The sequence below is a fragment of the Oncorhynchus masou genome, chromosome 9 (assembly GCF_036934945.1).
Source record: "Oncorhynchus masou masou isolate Uvic2021 chromosome 9, UVic_Omas_1.1, whole genome shotgun sequence".
In the NCBI taxonomy this organism is placed as follows: domain Eukaryota; kingdom Metazoa; phylum Chordata; class Actinopteri; order Salmoniformes; family Salmonidae; genus Oncorhynchus; species Oncorhynchus masou.
Window position 1 is genome coordinate 31,309,119 of NC_088220.1, and position 25,801 is coordinate 31,334,919.

Genomic DNA, 25,801 nt, shown 5'->3' on the forward strand with positions numbered 1-25,801 from the left:
CCCACCTCGCAAAGTTTGCATTTCATCATCTTCTTCTTATTTAACTTCTCTGAGTATCTTCCACAAGTGTCTCACGCTCTGCCCTTCTCCGCTCTGCCCTGCCTCACGCTGCCCTGTCTCACGCTGCCCTGTCTCACGCTCTGCCCTGTCTCACGCTCTGCCCTGTCTCACGCTCTGCCATTTTCTCCAACTGTTGATGAAGATGACGTGCGGAGCGCTTTATATCTTTGGCAAATGATGATGCGGAGCGCTCTCCCTATTTACAGCATTTTAGCATTATTTGTTTAAAAAATGTTTTGCCTTTATGATGATGATCGAGACTTGTTAGTGGTAGTTCGATTTTTGGCACTGATTTTCATTTTTTGTTTTTTTTAAGAAACTGAATTTGGGGTTAGGAATTTTTTTCTAAACATTAACAATCCCAAATGTATTTAAATGTCACACTCCTGGTAGAAATTAAGCATTTAAACACCATTGTATAATTCATCATGTTTAACAATATCTCATCAATCTTGCTTTGTCTCCTCACTGGCTTCTTCTATTGCTGATGCCACCAGTCGAACCAAATGCCTATAAAAGACAACGATGAGGAGGACTGGGGACCTAGTTCCTTTCACCTACTAACACTGTACTGAGAGGCACATATTTCACAGGAGAAAGAAGAAGATGTAGGTCAGTGGATCTGGCAGACAGTGAAACCTCACTGAAACCTTGCACAGCACCATGTGTCATCAAATCACAGTTTATTTGTCACATACGGATGTTTTGCAGATGTTATTGCGGGTGTAATGAAATGCTTGCATGCTTTATAATGCATTTATGGTGGAAGACTGGTGACACAAATGGCCACAATCAACTGTCATTGTAGGTTATGTCATGTTTATGATAACGTAATGTATGTATTACGATTCACATGTAGTGTTCCGATCTTGCTGGACAAGAGTTCACTGATTTTGTGTGTTAGTAACTGTCCTGAGAGCAGTGACAACCTGAGCTACATCTTTTGAGTTTTCACGCAAACTCTCCAGAGCCTTCGTGGCTGTGTCCTGTTGTTCATGATGATGGTGGGTATGTTCTCCTTCAAGAATTGTCATCATCATCATTATCATCACCATAATCACCAACATTTTCACCATACTTCCCAGAGGTAGGTCAGTAATGGGGACACACCTCCAGAGCGATTTGAGCAGCCAGACTGATGGTGGTTGGAGTCAGCGTTCTTAGCCAACAGCAGTCTGTCCTCGCTAGTCACAGGACTTTGTGCCAGAGTCCCGATGGCCTTCACTGCCCCTGAAGCTGATAGAAACAGGTTTTCAGACTGAGCAGTACAGAGGGCCTGGATACATGTAGTCAATCCTAAAACTCCCAAACTCACCACACATGGAATATGCTGTTACCTTCCTCCACATTGTTATCCAGGACAGCAATCTTGTAAACACTGAACTGAGTGAAGATGCTGTTTGGATCATGTCTCTCTGCGTCCTCTATGGCTTCTTGGCCTGACACACACGCACACTTAGGGATGCACAAAGTACACACAGAAAGATTACTATACATTATAAACTGGGTGGTTCGAGCCTTGAATGTTGATTGGCTGAAAGCCATGGTATATCAGACCGTATACCATAGGTATGACAAAACATATATTTTTACTGCTCTAATTATGTTGGTAACACGTTTATAATAGCAATAAGGCACCTCGGGGGTTTGTGATATATGGCCAATATTCCACAGCTAAGGGCTGTGTCCAGGCACTCCGTTGCGTCGTACCTAAGAACGGCCCTTAGCCATGGTATATTGACCCATATACCACACCCCCTTAGGCCTTATTGCATATTTATATCATGGCATTGTTAAATACTCACTTCTGATTGACTTGAAGGGCATTCTAGAATGTGTATTATTTTCCTATAATGTACTGTATATTTGCACGGTAGAATTCAATGGCTATAGATCATGTAAGAATGAACTATGTTTGAGATGCTTTTTGAAAGCAAAAGTCGAATTGAAAACATTATTGGTATTGTTGAATTCAATTCTCATAATTGCAAGCCAGGGCGGATGGTTTGGTTATCTAAACTAGCAAGTCTCTTTGTTTGGTTACCAAGGCAACCACTGCAGCTCTCTATTAAACTTTTAGCTACTTCAGTGGATGTTGAACACATTTATACAGACAAATGAACACATTTCTAGCGACAAATGTGTTAAATTGTAGCCATGGTATAAAAGGGATAATCAACTCGGGGCTCTATGCGTTCTCTGGAAAATAATGCAACTCCGTGGAAGGTTATTTCCACTGCGCTTCCACGTTGTGGAAAGCACCTTCCATGTCGTGAATGATTTTCTATAGAACGCATTGCCCCTCGTTGATGATCTCTTACGTAACCATGACAACATGCTGTGTGTATGTGTTGTCACAGCATTGAGTCACCTTGTCCAGCAGGAGGCGTCCTGCTTCCTGCATGTTGGCTCCATCTGAAGAAAGGTTGGGCTCCATCTGTAGAAAGGTTGGGCTCCATCTGTAGAAAGGTTGGGCTCCATCTGTAGAAAGGTTGGGCTCCATCTGTAGAAACTCATAGAGTGGTAATACCACTCCAGAGCCTCTGAGAAGTTCTTAGCCTGGGACAGGAAAATGACTTATATCACAACGCAAACAGACATATCACTTTTTTCAGCAGTTCTACTGTACCCAAAGTTCTTGGAGGCTTCCAGAGGAACCTCTGACTCCAGCAGCTATGTCACTCCTGAGTGGAGACAGCAAGATGATATGGTAATGCATTATATAGTACTGTAAATTGAGGTTTTGGAGTCCTTCAATTGATATAAAACTCCCACCCATGCCATTCAAGAGCAGAAAGAGAGAGACGCAGGGTAAATGTCCTACTCACCAGCTCTTATGTGATCATCCTGAGCCCCACATCTAGAGTAGAATTCTGATCTCGAGCTAGAGGCCAGAAAGATTCACACTTTCCTGTCAAATTGCAAAGTATTAATAGAAAGCCAAATAATCTAGTTTAATATTAAAGAGTATCAACAAGAGCCCTACTCTAGATAGTCCAAGGTCCTGAGGCTCCTTGTCACTGACTAAGAGAAAGGGTTCAGCAACTTTACTGTACTGCACTGTAATTAAGGACTAATTAGAAACATTGGAACTGTTGCTGTTTCTAATAACCAGGAAGTACTAGTGAAAGAACTATAAATTGTATAAATTGCAGTACTCTCTTACTTGCACTTCAGCACCAGCGGGCTATTTTATATTAATCTTCCCTATATCATAACTCTGTCTGGAAAACTGTGTAGATATGTATCATATACTGTAATTAAAATAAGTAACGTATTTCAGATGTTGAGCTTCTGTAATGCCTCCATTTATGTGTAGTAATATAATTGATTTACAGTCAATGCTATTTATCTCAACCAAAAGGAACTGGCCTCACACTTTTACAGATTGTTGGACAATCCACTTCAAAGTTATAGCCCGAGAGATATATTTATCTTGAGCCAGTACATCAGTAAGTTAAAGCGATATGTGAACAGATAGTACATCTTTTCTGCCTTTAGTTCAAAATAATCCTAACATTGATGTACGTGTTGGATTGTGAATCCATCTCTAGTTTATTTATTTTTATCTGATTGACTGTTACCTTCAATCTAATGCGTTCGAACAACTGATCGGCAATTGCGATAGAGGTTTGAATACTTCCAATTTAATTAACTAAACATAGCCATTAATAATTGCATAATAACACAAGGCTACAACAGCAATACATTGAAGTTATATGCTATTTATTTGATCAGTTTGCCAGCTCCAGGTAGGATACACAAGTGGCACAAATTGATTTGCAATGCCTCCGGTGATATTGTCATTTCAACATATTTATTGTCTCGAATGGTAGCCTACAATAGCCTACAATGGAATATAAATTAATAGGCTATTTCCACTTGCCTGATAGTCAGCAGCAGCAAGTCACAGTGGAATAATTGTATTTTTTTAAGAGAAACGGCAACATTCAAGTAGCCCAAAAAACCTGCAACTAATACATTTTCACCCGCGACATCATTTTCAAAGTAGCCCAATTTCAGGATAACCGCGAACATGGCAACCCTGCTCCTGTGAGCCTGATAATCCAATAGAGGGCGCTATGCGCAAACATATCCTGTCAGTGAATCGTCTCACATGAAATAAACCGCTGCCCTGTAAGGCATATATACGTCTGTGTTACTGTAATTACACTAAAACTCCAAATTCTTATTTCTTTACAGATGGCCAGCAAGACAGGAAGAACTTGGCTAGATTGACAAAAAGAACCCATCTTACTGATAACTTCACAAGTCTTGCTGTCAAAGTATGCTTGAATATGTCAAACTATACCCTATGATGACTATAGTAGATAAGAGAGCTGATAATCTTCTCAAATTTCTGCCATAAGACTGATAATAGTGAATTCACATAATATATTCCATAACATTATTTGACCAGAGTTTGAAGACATTATACAGCCAACTTACATCCCGAGGCGATGGAGGGACAGACATCAACACATCGAAAGGAGATGTGGAGAAGGACCTGTTTTGAGTTATGTCTAGTCAAGCAGAGTCTGTCAAATAGAGATGGATTCACAATCCAACATGTACAACATTGTTAGATTTACATTGTCAGGTGTGTCCTTCTCCACAAACCAAGTCCTTCTCAGCCATACCAAACCCGGATGACGCTGGGCCAATTGTGCACTGCCCTATGGGACTCCCATTCCCGGCCGGTTGTGATACAGCCTGGATTTAAACCAGGGTGTCTGTAGTGATGCCTCTAGCACTGAGATGAAGTTCCTTAGACCGCTGTGCCACTCAGGAGCCCTACTGAATTTACTGTAGCAATGTCCACAAAGTGGTAAAAAAAAGTATTATACCACTTCCTGATCTTGTGGAGGACCTGGTAGTAGCCTATCAGAGTATCAGAAAGGTTGACACTGTCCATGCTGGCATTGTAGTCCTTCATAGAAACAGGAATGGGGACATTCTTCCTCACCCATGCCCCATTGGCGTTGTTCACCCTCCTTGAGACATGGTTGTTATTGAATGCCTTATGCTGTGTGGTGAGCATGGTCACTTCCCTAGTGTCCTTCCATTTCACAAAAAGCAGCTTGTCAGTCTTGATCCAACGTATGGTCCCCCTCTCCAATGTCTTTGTCATGTCGTTTACCTTGGTCTTGGGGAAACCGGTTCTGTTAGGACGAATGGTGCCACAAGCCCCTATTTTCTTTTTCAAGAGGTCTATGAAAAGGTCTATGAAAAGCATGGGAGGAGTATAAACATTGTCCACAAAGAGCTTGTAACCACTTCCAAGTAAGGACAAGTATATCAGCTGCATGACAGAGATAACTAAGGCCCATACCTGTGGGTGTGATAGATTGATTTTAAGCAGGCTGGTAGTACGTTTTGCATGCCTCCATCATGATAAAGGGGCTTGACTCTTGCAAGACGATCAGACCCTGCAGTCCCCTTCTTCTTGGTCATTCTCCTGATCCTTTTGTGGGTCACTCATGTGAAGAGTACGGTTGATGGCCAGTAATCGGTTTTCACTCATGATGGAGGTGGGGACTGGCACCGATAGAGTGGGGACTCTAGTTGTCAACTAGTCTTGATACCTTTACCAGTCCCATGTAAATCACCAAGGAAATGTAGTTGAGCATGTCACCCGTGGCGACAGGTTTCCAGGACATCTTCTTTCCCCTCTGATGCTTCTTGTCCCCATACTTGTTGGTATTACTAATTTGTGTTCCTAGTACAGAGGTGGTAAAGTAGAGCTCAAACAGCTGTAAGGGGGTGTATGTTTCATCGCTAACCAACTGGGCCTTCAGGTCCTTTGGGTTTAAACCTAAATTGTTCTGGCTCCTCATCATCTTCAAGGACCGTTTGCCACCTGTCCTCAGTTTCATCTCCCTCTGTTGTGCTGCTTCCACTGCCTCTCCCTCTTCTCTGTTGAGGCCTAGATCTCCTCCCTGCCCCCGCACCTCCAGATGATCTTGCAGAGAGGGGAGTGGTGCCCAGGGCCTGCAGTGGGGTGGTCGAAGAGGAGCCGGATCTTTGTCGAGTGGTGGATGTAGAGCCATCAGACGGGATGATTGACATAGCAGTGGTGGGCGAAGACCTTGACCGGAAGGGGAGCTTGCTGGGGAGGGGTGGCTCCCAAACGTCATCATCCAAATCCTCTGCATCCTCCACTCTCTGGTGACTAAAATAAAGGGATATATTGTTGTAAGACACCCAGAATTACAGTTGACTAAATTTACTAAACAACATAACTGTAAAGTAAAAACACCAAGCCTAAACTTTATCTGTACAGTGACTCACATAGAAGGTGTGAAGCACACACACAATGCGAAGAGTAACACTTTGGAGAGAAAGATGGAGGTGACTACCACAAATAAACAATGGCCATGAGAGTTTAGTGACCTCTCCAATGATGAAACGTAGAACAGCAAACAGTGAACTATTATGAAACAGACAATAAGTTGACATCTATTGATGGAAAATGATCTGCCGTTTTTTAATAAGGGCAAATTATCTCTTTTTTAATAATATATATTATTATTGATTTTTTTTTAGCCCTTGTTCTCCCCAGTTTCGTGATATCCAATTGGTAGTTACAGTCTTGTCCCATCGCTGCAACTCCCGTTAGGACTCAGGAGAGGCAAAGGTCGAGAGCTGTGTGTCCTCCGGAACACGACCCCGCCAAGCTGCACTGCTTCTTGACACAATGTTCACTTAACCCAGAAGCCAGCCGCACCAATGTGTCGGAGGAAACACTGTACACCTGTTGACAGCTACCTAGCTAGCTAGGCTACCCAGAGTTCGCTCTCAAATTTCGGAAAAAGTAGCTATGAACTCACATTTCCCATTTGAGACAGACAGGTCCAGGTTTCAATGTAACAAGGCATTAAAAATACAAATAATGTAACTAAGTAGCTAACGTAACCATTATCTCGCTAGCCAGCTAGCTAATGTTAACTGCTAGCTAATGTTCCAGTCAGATGTCACAATGACAGCTGTAATCTTGGCGTCGCACGAGCTACTCTTGTGAGGTAATGAAGAACTGCACAGGGATATGAAGAACAGAAAAAATTAAGGTGAGCCACCTGCCAGACTGAAATCTAGATGTGTCTTTATGATTGAAGCATCAAATTTTCAGGCAGGCCTAATTCACTTTTTATAGAAATAGTGTTTATTTTTGTCAGTTATTTTGTAAATGAAATTGAATGTAAACGTTTTAGAGCTGAAAAATAAAGTAAACTGTTCTTTCCCTCTTCTAGTGAAAACTTTTGGTGCAATTCTATTTTACACCCACAAGATGGTGTCAGATACTGGAGCACTGAATAGCCTACGGCAGTCATTAATGTAGCCTGTATGCTCTGATCCAAAATACAGTCTATTGAGCTAGGCCAGGGATGAGCATCGTTGATGGGGGTGGGGGCCACAAAAATTAAGAACTCATGAGGGGTCGCAGTGGTTGCAGGTCTGCTTACCCTCATTCATTCAGATGCGAAATTTGGTTGGCTAACAAAATCAGTGGGGGCCATCCGGTCGGAAATACTACAAGTTTAGGTAGCTGGCCAGCTAGACTAATTCACCAATTGACTGACATAACAAGAAAACTGCTGATGCACTACCAAATTTGTAAATTGCACCTTGTGTATTCCACTATTCTAACTCTCAACACTCTCAACAGTATGTTGAGACCCCAACTCAGTTCCCCCAAAAATATTTTTCTATTATTTTTATTTTTTTTGGGGGGGGGGGGCTACAAAAAGGGGGCAGCGGCCACCAGTTGCCTATCCCTGAGCCTGGCTATCCACCATGGTCTATGTAGGTTAATAAAGATGCAATGAGGATAATAAACTATTAACAAAAAACAACAACCTTTTAATCATTTTCAATTTTTTTATCAAATGGCTTTAATATAACTTTAATATAAAAGTCTTGACATAGCCTACATAAAATGCAATTCCCAATTACTCCAGGTCAAGGTTACAACAGGTAAAAGTTACATATTAATCAAGGGATGATTGTTGGATGATGCTTTGTAAACATCCATCAAAACAAAGTGAACATAGTGCAGTGTGCTGCATATGTCAAGAGTTTTTCCACCTTCCTTTGCCATCGTATGACAAAGAGACTTTTAGAATGAGGGCTATCATTTACGTCCTATTCCCATCATGGTCATTTGGTCACCGGCGGTCAGGGCCTCACTGAAGAAAGCCTTTGTTGCTACTTGCGCTCATTTTACTAAGCCTTTTATTGTTGGTACAGAGGAAAGACTGCAAGCTGCGTGTGTAGAGCTGGCCCTCTTATTGTGTTTCCTACCGCAGATTCTAAAATAAAACGTCTTAAAACCCCTCTCCTTTCAGCTCTCCACTTCCAGCAATTGTTTCTGCCTGAGTCTTATCTGGCTGCCCTCCCTTTCCCAAGGGTAATGTGCCCTGTTCTCTGAAGACTATCACATTAGTGAACACACTGGATAGCAGCTAGATCCTCACTCTGGGTGGGACATGGTGACCACATGACCAGTCTCACACGTTCTCATGTGGTCAGGAACAAAAGGTTTGATGAATTAAATAACATTGTTTCATCATATTTTGAAGTCGGATTACATACAAATTGAATATATCCTCCTGCCTTTTTGTCCTCTCTCCATTATCTGTGGTCAATGAGATGTCTCTATTTATTCTTCACTCAGCCCATAATCATGGCCTCTTTAGAGGATTATGTAGCCCATAATCATGGCCTCTTTAGAGGATTATGTTGCCCATAATCATGGCCTCTTTAGAGGATTATGTAGCCCATAATCATGGCCTCTTTAGAGGATTATGTAGCCCATAATCATGGCCTCTTTAGAGGATTATGTAGCCCATAATCATGGCCTCTTTAGAGGATTATGTAGCCCATAATCATGGCCTCTTTAGAGGATTATGTAGCCCATAATCTTGTGGTAGGCCAATCTATGAGTTATTTTTTTCAAGCTTTTTAAAATTATTTATTGACACGTAAAATCGAAAAAAGTAGACATAAAACATACCACAGGACAGGGTATTCTTGATGTATGATTGATTTATGTGCGTCAGTAAAAGAGATTGAACCTGCATTTCTGGACATATTATTTACCTTCAATAATCTGGTAAGGATTTTGCCGTTTATTACACAGTCACATTCATGATTAATTCCTTCTATCTAGAGGTTGAGTTAAGTCATCACACACACTTGCAGAGCAAATGGCATTACTCCCACTACAAGTCGAGCTTTATCAATTCTTTACCATATCACCATTTTTTCCCCCACTGCAGGGGAAGGAAGAATGTTGTTCTTCACAGATCATGGCGTAAGTAGTGAGTCTCACCTATCAGTTGTCCAGGGGCCATGAGGGAACACAGCCCAGATTGGCTCTGCCGTACTGCACTGCTGCTCAACTCCTCAGAATGGTAGGTCATGCAGGTCTTGAGTTGTGATGGGCGGAAAGGTGAGGCAGGATGTTCTTATTTACAGTTCCTGCCACAGAGAGCTGCCAGAGCCATTTGTTGTAGTGATTGAGGAAAACAGTCTGCTGCACATCCACACACCATGGGGTGCTGCTTGGGAACAGAGGTCTCCTGCTACGTACAGAGTGTTACCGGTATTTACATTTGATATAAAAAGCTGCATATCCTGTTTCCAAAGTTAAAAATAAATCCAGCAAATATTTATTGTAAACATTCAGACTGATACCTTCTATCAGATATGACAATGGTTGTTTAATTTTTGAAAGAAAAAAAAACATCTCTGACATGATGATGGGTACCCCAGACAAGATCATCTCTACTTTTAAATACTAGGATTACTATTTTCAATTGATCAAGGTCAAGGGCAGGCACCCAACCAAAGTAGCCGGTTTTACATTCACTTGTGACTTGTTTTGGGCAATAAAGGGCTGTGTAAGTTGGTGAATTGGGAAACAGTAAATTCAAGAATTGAAATTCACTGTAATATTGATGTTGCACTAAATGCTTCTGTTTTTGGTGTCTGACTGGTTCATTAAAATTCTTTCTCTTCCTGTCAGTGAATTATTTCAAAGGTTCTTCACGTCATTCAAAACCAATAAAACAATACAAATGTTTGATGTAGAATAGGTGAGGCCTACACGTCATCAATAAATAGAAATATAATGTAGGCTGTTCACATGTCATATACAGTGAAATAATGTAGAAAGTGATTCTAGAACGTCACACTGTCACTGCAGTTTGTCTTTGACGTTGCGTCCTTCCTCTGTTCTTCACTATAAAGACTCAGCGCGTGGACTGCAAGCGGTGCTGAGTACAGGGGCGGGATAAGAACTTCTCAGACAGTTGCACGTGAATTAATCTACACTACCGTTGTTCAGAGGATGAATGGCTGATTTTGCTCTGTTTTGTTTAAAATCTGAGACGTTCGTTTTATTATACAAAATATTGTAAGAATCACCCACTTGGTGGCAATGCTTGTTTAAATTCCTTTCACTCAGTTCCAAAGAGTAGAGGGAAATCGTCGCACAGGTCGCACCTGCACTCATCTGTCTCTTCAGTTGCAAGTACTAGTCGGAGTGGAACTAAAACTGCACAGGGGAGCTGTCCTTCAAAACAAGCTATGGGATACGTGGACAACTGCTGAGTTTCTTACATTTTGATCTAAGGATTTTTTGGATTAAAATCTAAAAGGACACATTTTCATTTATTTCACTTTTGGACTGTTACCTGAGAGACTATATCGCGTTTTATTCTCAACCAACATTTTTGTCTATTTCTTGGGATTTTCTGGGGGTATCACCGGTGGTGGACAGAATGGCCCCGCTCAACTGTGCCAAACTCTCAGTCGTCTTTCATTTAATCACAACTATAAGCGGTAAGAATTATTCCATATGTATCCAGAGAAGGTTTCTCCTTTTATAATTATGTTCCTTGAAGTCACTTAAAGTTAATGTCTCTACATTTGGTGATTCCCCCCCCCCCCCCCTGTATGAATAAATTAAGATTGATATTCACATTTGCTCTGTTATTATGCTGGAATGCAGAGTATTAATGAGCGGAAGGCGTTTTTCTATTAAATTTGTTTCGAATGGTTTGAAGAGATGAACTAAGTTTGTTTTGGATTTGTATCCATTTACGAAATATGATGTTGATGCGGCAAAGAATAATCTTGTTTAAAGCGTGACCATATCACACAATCCAACTTGAGTTAAAATGTCACCTGTTGCTGAAGTTGAATGCACATGTTGTTTCTTGGGATTGAAATTCCATGTCGTTGAAATTGAGTCATTATGATAATTCAAGTTCATTGAAACATCCAACAATCCAAGGTTGAGGTTCGGCAGTTAGGAATCCATACGCGTATGGACATTGCAGTACAATTTGTCACCAGTAGAGGTAGTCACTTTCCATTGAAGAGAGGATATAATTGAGTAAACGCTGCTGTGGTGTGTTACCTTGGGAACTTATTACCTATACCTATGAGTTTATTACCTATACGTACCTATTAGTTTATTATGTATATCTATAAGTTTATTACCTATACCTATGAATGTATTACCTTTACCTATGAGTTTGTTACCTATACATTTGAGTTTGTTACCTATACCTATGAGTTTATTACTTATACCTACCTAATGAGTTTATTAATTATACCTACAAGTTTATTACTTATACCCATGAGTTTTTTACCTATACCCATGAGTTTATTGCCTATACCTATTTATGAGTTTATTAGCTATACCTACCCATAAGTTTATTACCTAAACCTACCTTTAAGTTTATTGCCTATACCTATGAGTTTATTACGATACCTACCTATGAGTTTATTACTTATGCCTACCTATGAGTTTATTAACTATAACTACCTATTAGTTTATTACCTATGGATACCTATGAGTTTATTAACTATAACTACCTATGAGTTTATTACTCATACCTACCTATGAGTTATTGCATGTATCTATGAGTTTTTTGCCTATACCTATGAGTTCATTAGCTATACCTACCTATGATTTTATTTTCTACAGTACTGGTCAAAAGTTTGGACACCTACTCATTCCAGGGTTTTTCTTTATTTTTAATATTTTATACACTGTCGAATAATAGTGAAGACATCAAAACTATGAAATAACACACATGGAATCATGTAGTCACCAAAAAAGTGTTCAACAAATCAAAATAGATTTTAGATTCTTCAAAGTAGCCATTCTTGGCATTCTCTCAACCAATGCTTTTCCAACAGTCTTGAAGGAGTTCCCCCATATGCTGAACACTTGTTGGCTGCTTTTTCTTCACTCTGTGGTCCAACTCATCCCAAACCATCTCAATATGGTTGAGGTCGGGTGATTTTGGAGGCCAGTTCATCTGATGCAACACTCCATCACTCACCCTCCTTGGTCAAATAGCCCTCACACAGCTTGGAGGTGTGTTATGAGTCATTGTTCCTGTTGAAAAACAAACAATAGTCCTACTAAGCGCAAAGCAGATAGGATGGCGTATCGCTGCAGAATGCTGTGGTAGCCATGCTGGTTAAGTGTGCCTTGAATTCTAAATAAATCACTGACTGTGTCATCAGCAAAGCACCCCCACACCATCACACCTCCTCCTCCATGCTTCATGGTGGGAACCACACATGAGGAGATCATCCGTTCACCTACTCTGAATCTCACAAAGACACGGCGGTTGGAACCAACATTTTTCATTTGGACTCATCAGACCAAAGGACAGATTTCCACCTTTCTAATGGCCATTGCTCATGTTTCTTGGCCCAAGCAAGTACCTTCTTCTTATTGGTGTCCTTTAGTAGTGGTTTCTTTGCAGCAATTCGACCAGGAAGGCCTGATTCACGCAGTCTCCTCTGAACAGTTGATGTTGAGATGTGTCTCTTACTTGAACTCTGTGAAGCATTTATTTGGGCTGTAATCTGAGGTGCAGTGAACTCTAATGAAGTTATCCTCTGCAGCAGAGGTGAATCTTGGTCTTCCTTTCCTGTGGCGGTCCTCGTGAGAGCCTGTTTCATCATAGCGCTTGATGGTTTTTGCGACTGCATTTGAAGAAACTTTCAAAGTTCTTGAAATTTTCCACATTGACTGACCTTCATGTCTTAAAGTAATGATGGACTGTCATTTCTCTTTGCTTATTTGAGCTGTTAATGCCATAATATGGACTTGGTATTTTACCAAATAGGGCTATCTTCTGTATACCACCCCTATCTTGTCACAACACAACTGATTGGCTTAAATGCATTAAGAAGGAAAGAAATTCCACAAATTAACTTTTAACAAGGCACACCTGTTAATTGAAATGCATTCCAAGTGACTACCTCATGAAGCTGATTGAGAGAATGTCAAGAGTGTGCAAAGCTGTCATCAAGGCAAAGGGTGGCTACTTTGATGAATCTCAAATATAAAACACTTTTTTTGGTTACTACATGATGCTATATGTGTTATTTCATAGTTCTAATGTCTTCACTATTATTCTACAATGTAGAAAATAGCACAAATAATGAAAAACCCTGGAATGAGTAGCGTGTCCAAACTTTTGACTTGTACACTATACCTACCTATGACTTTATTGCCTATACCTATGAGTTTATTAATTATACCTATGAGTTTATTACCTATACCTTTGCGTTTAATGCCTATACCTATAAGTTTATTACCTATACCTACCTAATGAGTTTATTAATTATACCTACAAGTTTATGACTTATACCCATGAGTTTTTTACCTATACCGATGAGTTTATTGCCTATACCTATTTATGAGTTTATTAGCTATACCTACCCATAAGTTTATTACCTAAACCTACCTTTAAGTTTGTTGCCTATACATATGAGTTTATTACCTATACCTTTTAGTTTATTACTACCTATGAGTTTATTACTTTTTCTTACCTAAGAGTTTATTACCTATACCTATGAGTTTATTACCTATACCTACCTATGAGTTTATTACGTATAATTATGAGTTTATTATCTATACCTTATTAAGTTAACTGTTCCCACTTAATCTCAAATTTGGTGGAGTTATTTCGCAGATGTGTTACAATTAACTAGGCCCCTGGAGGAGGTGAAAAATATTTGAAAACATAACCAGTGTTTTCAGTTATGGTGAAAATATTTATTTCAGCATTGTTATCACGTGGATCCAGAGTGAAAGGTTGTTCAACATCTTGAGAATAGAATGTGTTTCACAAAGTAAGCCACATTGTTATCACTTGCCAGATCCAGGATCATGATGCCTCTCCACATAAGGGAGGGAACATTATTTATAATAAGGCTTACATGGAGAAAATTGGACCTCTGAAATGGATATTATAGCCCTCCAGCAAAATATATTTTACACAAACAATCCCTGAACGCTTAAAAAAAACAAGTGACCCTCCCCTATACCAAAATAATAATGAACACATAAATGGGATAGCAAAGAACATGCCTACTGTTTACCCTCACTTCTTGGACAGACCAGAGCCTTAGATATGCACTTTTAGGAACTGTTTTTTGTCCTGTAAGCATTACATGGCATTGCAGGAATTTTGATAGCGCACAGGGCTTCAAGCCAGATGGTTGTGGATTCACAGACCACTGTTGACAAGAGAAGGGTTGGAAAGATCTGTAAAAGCATTGAATTAATCTATCCTTGTATTTGCAGGTCTGAGAACGCATGACCATTAATAAACATTTCATGCAATTCAACATTATTTTACATATTAGCAGTGTCTTTTTAATGTAACAAAAATTACCGACATTACAGGCTAAGAATGGACAGAGAGCTAGGCCTATGTGTTCATCTCATCATATTTCTCTAATGTCAAATCAGTGTGTCTTGTTTGCAACAAAAATAATTAAATCTGAGATGTCATTAGGAATCTGAGCATGGTACTTAGTTAGGCCTACCTTTCCACCCCAGACAGAGTAGGCCTACCTTTCCACCCCAGACAGAGTAGGTCTACCTTTCCACCCCAGACAGAGTAGGCCTACCGACACAGAGAAAAGCTTTAACTGCTGGTTACTCTTCTTCCGTTGCTTAACCCAATGAGAGAAGTGTTTCCCCAAAATCTGTCTGGGTTTAAACTAGGGATGCACAATATATCGGTGAACATATTGGAATCGGACGATATTAGCTAAAAATGACAACATCAGTATCGACCCGATGTCTAGTTTAACGCTGATGTTAAAAACTGATGTCAAAGCTGCCGTGCATGCCTATATAATGTAGGTACATGACGTAATAACGCCGCATCAAATGTTGCTCTACACATGCAACACAGCATCCCTAACCTAGCCCACAATGTCTGCTGTGTGGCTCGAGCAATCAACAAGTCGAGCAGTCATTTGAAAGAGGAAGAAAATTTCAGCAAGACAACTCAAAGGCGAAATCCATTAAAGCCAAGATAATGGAATTCATTGCCCTTGACAATCAACCGTTCTCTGTCGTGGGTGATGTTGGCCTTCGTCGACTGGTTGAGCACTGGTACACAAAACCAAGTGCGCTATTTTTCAGATGTTGCCCTATCGGAGTTACACAGTAATATCGTCACTGCTTTTAGCTTCACAACATACATACTAGTGAACGCCGTTTGGGTCTTTGCCTGTCTAATAAGATACAGTAGCACTGTCAATACTGTACAAAAAATCTGCAAACAAGCCAACACCGGCCACGAAAGATGTGTTTACATCACCGCTTTGGTAATAAAGCATAATTTGTTCGACCGCAACTTCTGGGACAGCTAGCTTTAGCTTGGTACCTAGCTACCACCAATACAACCAGCCTGAAAACAATGACCAGTAGAAACTGCAGCCATTTTCATTATTCTTAGCAATGATTTAGGAATCCTTGTGAATAAGTATTAGCTAGGTTGCCACTTGTTGTTCACCTATTGAAATTGAACTTCAGCTCATGAAAAAAAATAGCTAGCCATCTACTTAACCCTGTTCCCAAAGCAAATGTTATAAGCAGCCGGCCAGCTTCATCTGGCTAGCCAGGCTTGACCGGACCGGGTTATGTGTTGTGAAGCTAGCCACAATAAGGATTAGGCACAATATTGGAATTTGCGGTTTGCCTTTAAAATAAAAGTGTGTCATTGACAGTGATGCAAATGAATATAAATAGTAGAATTATGCCATACTTTTATTTTGAAGGCTAACCACAATGCTAACGCTGAGGGCTAATCCTTATTGTGGCTAGCTTCACATAGATGGGTCCGACCACCATTAATCAAATAAGAACTGTCTTATGAACGAAGGTTATTTAAATGATGACGCCTAGCTATATTAACACAGCAAAAAAAGAAACCTGTCTTTCAAAGATAATTCGTAAATATCCAAATAACTTCACAGATCTTCATTGTAAAGGGTTTAAACACTGTTTCCCATACTTGTTCAATGAACCATAAACAATTAATGAACATGCACCTGTGGAACAGTTAAGACACTAACAGCTTACAAACGGTAGGCAATTAAGGTCACAGTTATGAAAACTAGGACACTAAAGAGGCCTTTCTACTGACTCTGATAAACACCAAAGAAAGATGCCCAGTGTCCCTGCTCATCTGTGTGAACGTGCCTTAGGCATGCTGCAAGGAGGCATGAGGACTGCAGATGTGGCTAGGGAAATAAATTGCAATGTCCGTACTGTGAGACGCCTAAGACAGCGCTACAGGGTCGACAGGACAGACAGCTGATCGTCCTCGCAGTGGCAGACCACGTGTAACAACACCTGCATAGGATCAGTACATCCGAACATCACACCTGCGGGAAAGGTACAGGATGGCAACAACAACTGCCCGAGTTACACCAGGAACGTACAATCCCTCCATCAGTGCTCAGACTGTCCTCAATAGGCTGAGAGAGGCTGGACTGAGGGCTTGTAGGCCTGTTGTAAGGCAGGTCCTCACCAGACATCACCGGCAACAACGTTACCTATGGGCACAAACCCACTGTCGCTGGACCAGACAGGACTGACAAAAGGTGCTCTTCACTGACGAGTCGCGGTTTTGTCCCACCAGGGGCGATGGTCGGATTCGCGTTTATCGTCGAAGGAATGAGCGTTACACTGAGGCATGTACTCTGGAGCGGGATCGATTTGGAGGTGGATGGTCCGTCATGGTCTGAGATTGCAGGCTATCTCAACGCTGTGCATTACAGGGAAGACATCCTCCTCCCTCATGTGGTACCCTTCCTGCAGGCTCATCCTGACATGACCCTCCAGCATGACAATGCCATCAGCCATACTGCTCATTCTGTGCGTGATTTCCCACAAGATAGGAATCTCAGTGTTCTGCCATGGCCAGCGAAGAGCCTGGATCTCAATCCCATTAGCACGTCTGGGACCTGTTGGATCGGAGGGTGAGGGCTAGGGCCATTCCCCCCAGAAATGTCCGGGAACTTGCAGGTGCCTTGGTGGAAGAGTGGGGTAACATCTCACAGCAAGAACTGGCAACGTTGGTGCAGTCTATGAGGAGGAGATGCACTGCAGTACTTAATGCAACTGGTTGCCACACCAGATACTGACTGTTACTTTTGATTTTGACGATTTAATATCGGTTATCTGTATTCTTTTTTTTTGGCAAAGAAAATATCAGATATCGGTATCGGTCTTTTTCAAGAATATTGTATTTCGGACCATAGCTTATAGGCTATGGATCGTTTGATTGAGACCACACTAAATATCCTATTTGCGGAAAATCAGAGATCAGGGGCAGCATTGGGCACACATCAATATATAGCCTAATAAGCAACTATTTTTTTAAATACTGAGAAATATAGACATTTCATCAATTAGAAAATGGCATGACTCTCCCCATGACTAGATTTTAAAAATACTAAACCCTCCCCTGCTACTTTTTCAGTCTCTCTAGTTTATCTACACTGTTTCCAAGTAGATTTCCTTCACTGTCCACACGCAGAGCATGGGAAAAACACAAGGAAGAAACAGACAAGGGGTGGGGAGGGCAGGAGGCACCCTGGAATTGTTCTGGCCAATAGAGGTCACGGAAACGTGACATGCTACGTTCTCATTGAAGCACCAATGTATGTCAAGCCCCAATCTCAAGACAATGAGGCTGAGCAAAGGTGGATCATTGTTTCTGCATGGCGGTTGGCCATATGGTAGAGCCATTAGTGGTAAACTCATCTCAAGACTGAGGCAGATGTGGAGAGGTTTGGTCTGTGGGACAGGTACGGTACAGCACCACAGAGATGGGGGGGGGGGGGTGATTTGTCCTCTACAATCTGAAATAAACCCAACTAAGTTGAATAATAGGCATCTATCTATTCCTTGGGTTAAATGCGTAACACACATTTCGGTTGAATGCAACTGACTAGGTATCCCCTTTCCATTATAGTATTGGTGGTGCTACCTTGTTTAGCATTGAGATTGTTGGTGGATTTGTAAGGCAATGCTGGTGATAGGTGAAATAGGAAGCGTTGATTACACTGTAGATGCTTGAAATTGGTAAATCCTCTTTCCTATTGCTTTTCCCCCTGACACACACACACACACCAAGCATCTCTGTTTCTCTTTGATTGACTGCCAACATAGCCACCAGTGCAGTGTTATTCCAATGTGAAATGTGAACTGAGCTGTTGGTGTTTGCAGATTCCTCATAGGTCTTACCTCTCCTGTGCATGATGGATTCTTGTATTGGGAGATTTCTACCAGCACAGCAGAAGCACGTCAGTTGAATCTGGATGTTCAGTTGCTATTGCTGTTGTTAACAGGGATGATAGCAGCATCCCCCTCTATAAGACATGTACATCTCTCTTGCTGAGCCAGCTGTATATTTAGTTTTAACCCCTGCATGAGATTTTAATTTCAAGAATCCTCCTGGCTTACACAGTTGAAGAGCTCGTAGGAATCTCAATATACAGGATCTTCCTATAGTTAACCACGTTTAATTCTATATATATCCAGGAAAAGCTGACTGGCCACCCATCTTGGCCAGATGTTCCTTTATTCTGCTTTTTTAAAGGGGAGGCTTGTGCATTCTGTCTCCAAACTCCCAAAGCTAATCTACGGACTAATAAAAAAGTCTCTCTTACTGTTGTCTTAACCATATTGTTGGCAGAGTGCAATGCTTTCTGAAGGACCCAGTGTGAGAGTGCAGTCACAACAGTTAGAAACTCTAACTGCACAGTAAATAGTAGTAGCAACTTCTTATTTTGGCAGTACTCTTGTCATGGTTTTCAGGTCTCCGTTGTACATCTGCCACCAGAGCATAAAACAACTTGTGAGTTTGTCTTGATGTTCTGAAAGACTCAAACTAGAGACAACTCACCGTGAAATACCACTGTCTCAGAACGAGATCGCAGCGGGATGGCTGCATCGTCACACTATGAGGCAATGAAGGGATATAACAGTACAGGACAGGTTAACCCCAATGTAACCTTACAAAACCAGTATAGCCCACCAACTGTGAGCCAGTAAAGCCTGGAAATGAATAATGGAACATTTTTAGTTCCTTTTCTGGGAAATTCACAGCAGCATTAAAGCCAGTTGCTTAACCAAAATATATTGTGATAAATGTGTGGAAATATTGTAATGTTCCATTGAGGTAAAAATGGTGGCCCTGAGCACCACAGTGCGATACAGGAAACCAGTGATCATGTCAGTGGCCACTGACTGACTACCGCTGACTACTGTTGTGCTTCTCTGCTATATCCATGGACACACTGCAGCGAAGATGACTCACAAGCCTCTGACCTTTCTCTTTCATAAAGGAGTGCACCCCCCACCATCCTCTCTCTCCCTTTGTTCTCCATGTTGGACATACAAAGAGATGGAGTGGCAAGGTTAAACGAGGGAGTCATTATTCCACATTGTTGTTTTTGCCTTGAAGACCCCAAAAAAGATCCTCACTCCAGAGATGGCATTGCTGGTACATGGTAGGACGGGAAGCACAGGGAGACATGTACCAGCTGCAGATGAGGGAATTCCGTACATTATACCCTGCACTTTAAGGTGTGACTGGGGATTTCCTCACAAACACAGTGACAGTACAGTCATCTCATACTGTAATAAAGAATGGGGTTTTATTACATAGTATCAGACATGAGCTGTTGGCCGCTAGCCCGGACTGCCTGGCACAGCCACATTCAGACTCCCACTCTTGTTCTCTCACTCGCTCTTGCTTTTGTTCTCTCTCTCTCTCTGTCGCTCTCTCTTCCTCTTTAAGCATATTCACATTGGGTTCAGCAGTTTCTTACCCAATGGATTCAACATCATGAGATAGTTGTTGTATTACACAAGTGTTTGGCAGCACAGCTGAAACTATTTTGGGGTTTTTAAAGAGCACACTGATTTCCATGGGGACTAGACACAAAGATAGGGTTTGGATTAGTTTAAAAACAGTCAAATGTTGGAATTGGTCATTGTTTGGAGGCCTTGTTTGTTCTCTGTTTTCTGTTTGGCTTGACCACAAACACTTCAGAATAGAACTTGGAATCCCATCATATGGGAGCAAAAGTCCTTCCTGGAAATGTAGCGACTGCAATGTCCTGTGCTGTTTTCCCAGCTTTAACCTGTAACGTGTACGCTAAGAATACAGAGACTACATTTAATAAATAACGGAACATGAAACAAAACAAGAGTAGCATACAGACATGAAATACAGGAACAGAATCAATAACGCCTGAGGAAAGAACCAAAGGGAGTGAAAGATATAGGGGAGGTAATCAGGAAGGTGATGAAGTCTAGGTGATTCTCATGAGGTACAGGTGCGTGTAACGATGGCGGCAGGTGTGTGTAATAATGAGTAAACTGGCTACATCGAGCGCCGGAGAGCAGGAGCTGGGGAAGACGTGACATAACCTACAGGTGTAGGATCTTAATTTGAGCCAGTTTGCTTCAGCAGAAAAATAATCCTGCAGCAACAGGAAATGTGAATTATTATGTTGATTATAGTTAATGGACTTTTTTGTAGGGGTTGATAAGGGCAAATCAAGTCTGACATTTTAAAGTGGGAATTGCAAACTTTAGAAGCCTTTTTAAACCTATAGTACAAGTTAGCATTTCCTGCAGTGCAGGAAAATTCTAAGCAACAAAAGAGTAATCAAGCTAAAATCCTACATCTGTAACGTTGCAGGCGTAAAAGAAACACCTGAGCGGGGTCAAATGAAACCGGAGGCATCTTCTTTGCTTTTCCTCTGAAAATCTGATGCTTCCAGTTTGTACCGACCCTGCTGAGGATGCCCCAGCTCTGCACAGAGGGAGGCTTGGGACTTATGAATGGGGGGTCCCAGACTGACACTGACAATGTCAACTACTGTTTGATAACACGCACAAGAGCCCAACACCAGCCAGCAGAGTGAGCTGAATATGGCAACCTAGAGAGACATCAGATAGTGGTTCCGTGTCCATAAAATCCAATGCATTTATGTAGGATTCATAGAGAGGAACTGGTTGACTGTAAATGGAGGCATGGTCTGGTTCCATGTCTGTCCTCTTCTTTAATGTCTCCTAAAGAGAGCCAGGCCCTCTGAACTGAACCAGCACAACAAGCACAATTTCTAGCATTTCCAGGCGTTCCACTGGAGGAATGCAGCACACAGCTGTTCGCGGGGGGTTGTGGCGGGGGGCCTGCTGAGGTCAGCGCTGGGCAGGCAGGTGGGGGTAGGATGGGATGGGAGGCTGTGGGTGGAGAGCGACAGGGACAGGGCAGGGAGTGGAGGGCTTGATGAAGGGGGTAAGCCGGGGGGGGGGGCTTTTTAAGTGGGCTGCCGGGGGCCCCTGCTGAACCATCCATCTGTAGTTTGTTATAGTGCAGAGCGGGGAAACTGTTCTTGGTTCCAAAGTTGCTACATTTTTTTTGGACTTCATTTTTGAACTTATAAATGCAGGATATATACGCACTGATTATTGAAGGATATAACTTATAAATGCCTCATGAGCTTAGTTTAACTGTTGTACCTGATCAAAACCTCAAATATAAGCTTGTTTTACTCCAATGTTTGTAAACAATGTAAATGTAAACAAACACTGTAAACAAACACTATAACCTCAAAACATGGTTAAAACTCTCATTTTGATATCATGGATGTTCAGTCCATGACCATCCACGAGAGTGGTTGCATTTCTCTTGGTCCATCCCTTAGCTTGGTAACTTAATATCAACAGTAGTGTCCCAGACACCAATATATATAAAACATTAATGGAAAGTTTTCTAGGAATCTCAGTGTACATTCTTTTGTCTCAGCTCGTGTTCAAGATGCACCTGCAAATTCTTCAAGGCCTTTGTTTATGTACATCAATCTATCCATATGGAAATACACACATGGGCAATAACAACTGAGTAATATCTACAGACTATTAATAACGTGTTTGTCTGGAGATTCTGATCTCTGATTATGTTTCGCAGAAGTAAAAGTATTAAAGAGAGCGATGTAGTATACTTAGACCCTATACTGGTAGTACTCTGTCATACTGAGAGGAATGTTTTCATCACTTTGAAAACCTTTGACCACATCCCTTCCCCTCCAAATAACCTTGGACTATGAAACAATGATGTTACAACATTTTGGAAGGAAGTTGATATTGAGTGCCAACGTTGGCACTGTCAGTTCATTCTTGGACAACAGCTGTTCAGACCCCCACAATAAAACAAATTGCAACTCGGTGTACTTTTGAGTGTGTATGCGTGTGTGTGTTTGGTGTGTTCACCTGCATTTGTGTGTGTCTAGGTTTCTGGAGTCCACCCAGGGAATGAGCCTTGTTGTGTAATTCCATTGTCTTTCTGGATACTGTCAGCGCTGGGCAGGCAGACATTTGCTCTTAAAGAGAACCTTTTATAAACGTGTTTGCCTGGAAACCACATGTTGACTGTACACAAGCTGCTTGGGGAGTAGAGAGTCAAAAGAAGGAAATCACTTGTGAGACGTCACAACTCACGGACAGCAGAGAGAATGACAGTGCTTCCTATGCTGAGCACCGCGAGCAGCACCTATCAACAGCTTCAGCCGGCCCACCAACAACTGGGATTTTTAATCCAACTTCCCCTTTTGTCCCTCTTCTCTATAAATGTAATAATAGAATACAGCGCATGCAGCAAAGGTCAGAGGTCAATCAAAAAGTGAATCTGCCCATATACTGTAAATGTGTGTCAGCATTGTTATATAATGGAGAAAGAGAGGAAGAGAGAGTCCCCACCAAACTAGATTGACTGATTGAGCTGGACGAAGGACTTGTGGACATGTTGCCGAGCTCATCTGGGTCTGCCCAGTTCTCCCCGGTTCTGACTGGAGTGACCTCTCTGGCTGAGGGGCACAGCTGCTCCCCATGTCCCCCCTACTCCCCCCTCCCCTTCTCATCTGCCTCACACCCACTCCTCTCAAACACACTCACATAACTCATCACTATCAGACCAGACCAGTATCCTCCAGCACCCTACTCTGCACGGACTGCCCCGTAAACACCTCCCACCCCCTCACAGCAGAATAGACCAGCACTAAGTGAATACACATGGGTTGTACTCAGGAAAAAACTCCCAATGCATTTATCACACCACTGGTGAGTCAGACTGTAGGATTCAGAGAGTGAGAGAGGAACTGCTTGACTGTAAATGGAGGCATGGTGTCATTTGTTGTATGAGAGTACTATGAAGCGCCACTTTGAAGTGTTCAGAGTGTGTTCTTGTATCCAATGACTCAGAGTTTTAGTCAATGTCTGAATGTGTGTGTGTGTTTGTGTTTCTGTGTTGTACAGGTCAAGTCAGCCTTCCAGCCCCTCTGCTGCTGCCCTCTGAGGACACACACCTTCTACACACAGGAAATTCACTCAACCTCACCTGCAGGTATTATACACACACACACACACACTGAACCAAAAGACTTAATGTCATGTTCCCCAACAACAAGAGTTGTTCCTGACCACACAAGTTTATCTTGGTCAGGTCATATGGACAGAAAAAAGGGGGGAGATGACTGTTAAAATGTGTCATTCATTTCGATGACAGAGGTAAAGGAAAGAATCTGAACTCCCTGGCAAGGCTTTCATCAACAACAAAAAAACAGGTTCATGCAACCCCCTCCCCCGTTATTCATTAGATCAGGGTCAGTCAGGAGGTGAGGCCTGGTCCTGCTCCAGTTGATGGCTGTTCTCTGGACTATCACTGAAGCAATAAAGACCCAGGCTCTGATTTGGCCCCATTAGACAGCTAGGCCAGGATAAAGAGAGGAGAGAGTATATATGAAAAGGACTGCAGGAGCATCAGACCACAGAGGCAGATAGGCAGTGACTCTCCCAGCCAGGCAAACAGTGTGGTCCCAATTTATCAATCTGTTCCAATTTCCTTCGGGGGGCCGGTGGGACCCCTGTCTGTCGGAAGTTCACACATTTGTTAAGCGTTTAGAGAGCCTTGCATCATTTTCTAGGCACTCCAGGAATGCTAACCCCTGTGGCCCAATGCAACGCTTCCCTACAAGGCCATGTGCTAAAAAGGCCCCGGACGATAACTGTCTATGGTTTCTGGCCTCTGGATGAGAGTTTCTTGACCCCAGGCAATGTAGGCAGAGGCAGTGGTATGCAGTGGGACATATTTCAAGCTCCACCGGGATCGCTTTTAATGGGACCTTAAAAACGAACACTGGAGATAATGTGTTATTTGAACACATCGTCCCAGAGATCCCAGCCAGGTTCCCATGTAAAAGTTCCTGTTATCAAGATGACTCCAGGTTATTGGAATGGCCTTCGAACACTTCCAAATAAACAGAATTTGAGAGGTCCTGAGGGGAGGGGCCACTATCAAAGTCAAGTCAGGTCAAAGCCAGCATTTAACACTGATTTCACTATCAATTCTATATCTAAGTAATACTGAGATCGAATCTTGAGAGCTGGTGCCTGTGTCCTGTAAGAGCATGTTTGTGTGCATAAATCAGGTGAGACAATGAAGGTGTTTGACCTGGTGATGTCATGCTGACCCTGAGGATGACGACCCAGAGCTCTAGGGGGTGTAGGAGGGTAATTTAGATAGTGATGATGCAGGTGGTCTGGCTGACCCTCTCAGATGGACCCCCTTTACTTTGTCACTTGACTTAGAGGTTGCCCTTAACCACAGATCTCCAATCAGATGTCCCTATCCTCAATCTAAATCTTAACCATTAGGGATAATAAATAATATCGGATCCTGTGTCAGTTATTATGGATAACTTCTGCTGTCTTCATCAGAGGTGCGTCCCAGCTGCACTGGAGGCTGCCCTGGCGGAACGTCACCTCGGAGGGGGTTCATGTGGAGGAGTGTGAGTCCCGGGCGAACACCCACTGTAGTAAGCTGCTGGTGAGAAACCTGATCCCCAACGACACGGGGCTCTACAGCTGCAGGTACGCCCAGCCCTCTGCCGACATCAGCTCTACCTACGTATATGTCAAAGGTGAGACCCGCTTTATACTGTTCAGACATTGTAATGATGATGGTATAGCACCTTTCATACATACAATACTGTGTTTGCATCCCAAATTGCTTTCCATGTACATGCTGACAGAGTAGATCATCATTGTTGAGTTCTATAATGACATTCTCCCATGAACTCCATTGAAATCCAGCATGTGAAAATGGAAATGAAAGGGATCTCACTTTGTGATTAAATCAGTTGTTGGATTCTGTTAACTTTAACGCCGATAAGGAGCTTTTTCACATTTTTTATGTTTTTCCCCCATCATTTTTTGTTGTTGAGTTGGTTTGTTTCACAGCAACATAAGTTCAAGACATTCTCTCTAAGAACGGGTGGTGATGTTAAATGGGCCGACACCTTCCAGTGCAGTGTGGTGTAAACAGAG

The 25,801-nt window shown here is 42.0% G+C and overlaps 2 protein-coding genes across 2 annotated transcripts in view; one reads left to right on the forward strand and one right to left on the reverse strand.

Moving 5' to 3' along the window:
* Window positions 1–805: 805 nt before the first annotated feature.
* LOC135545191 (testis-expressed protein 11-like) lies at window positions 806–2,906 on the reverse strand. Its single transcript, XM_064972823.1, has 3 exons — window positions 2,432–2,906; window positions 1,398–1,515; window positions 806–1,296 (listed from the first exon to the last, which is right to left on the reverse strand). Exons 1-3 carry the CDS (start codon window positions 2,561–2,563, stop codon window positions 1,130–1,132), a joined length of 417 nt encoding a protein of 138 aa, XP_064828895.1. The 5' UTR covers window positions 2,564–2,906; the 3' UTR covers window positions 806–1,129.
* A 7,412-nt stretch (window positions 2,907–10,318) lies between these two features.
* LOC135545846 (vascular endothelial growth factor receptor kdr-like) overlaps window positions 10,319–25,801 on the forward strand; it is an 82,791-nt gene continuing 67,308 nt past the window's right edge. Inside the window, exons 1-3 of the mRNA XM_064973788.1 lie at window positions 10,319–10,905; window positions 23,732–23,819; window positions 25,193–25,395. Coding sequence (XP_064829860.1) covers window positions 10,845–10,905; window positions 23,732–23,819; window positions 25,193–25,395 — 352 coding nt within the window. The 5' untranslated portion in view covers window positions 10,319–10,844. The remainder of the gene's footprint in view (window positions 10,906–23,731; window positions 23,820–25,192; window positions 25,396–25,801) is intronic.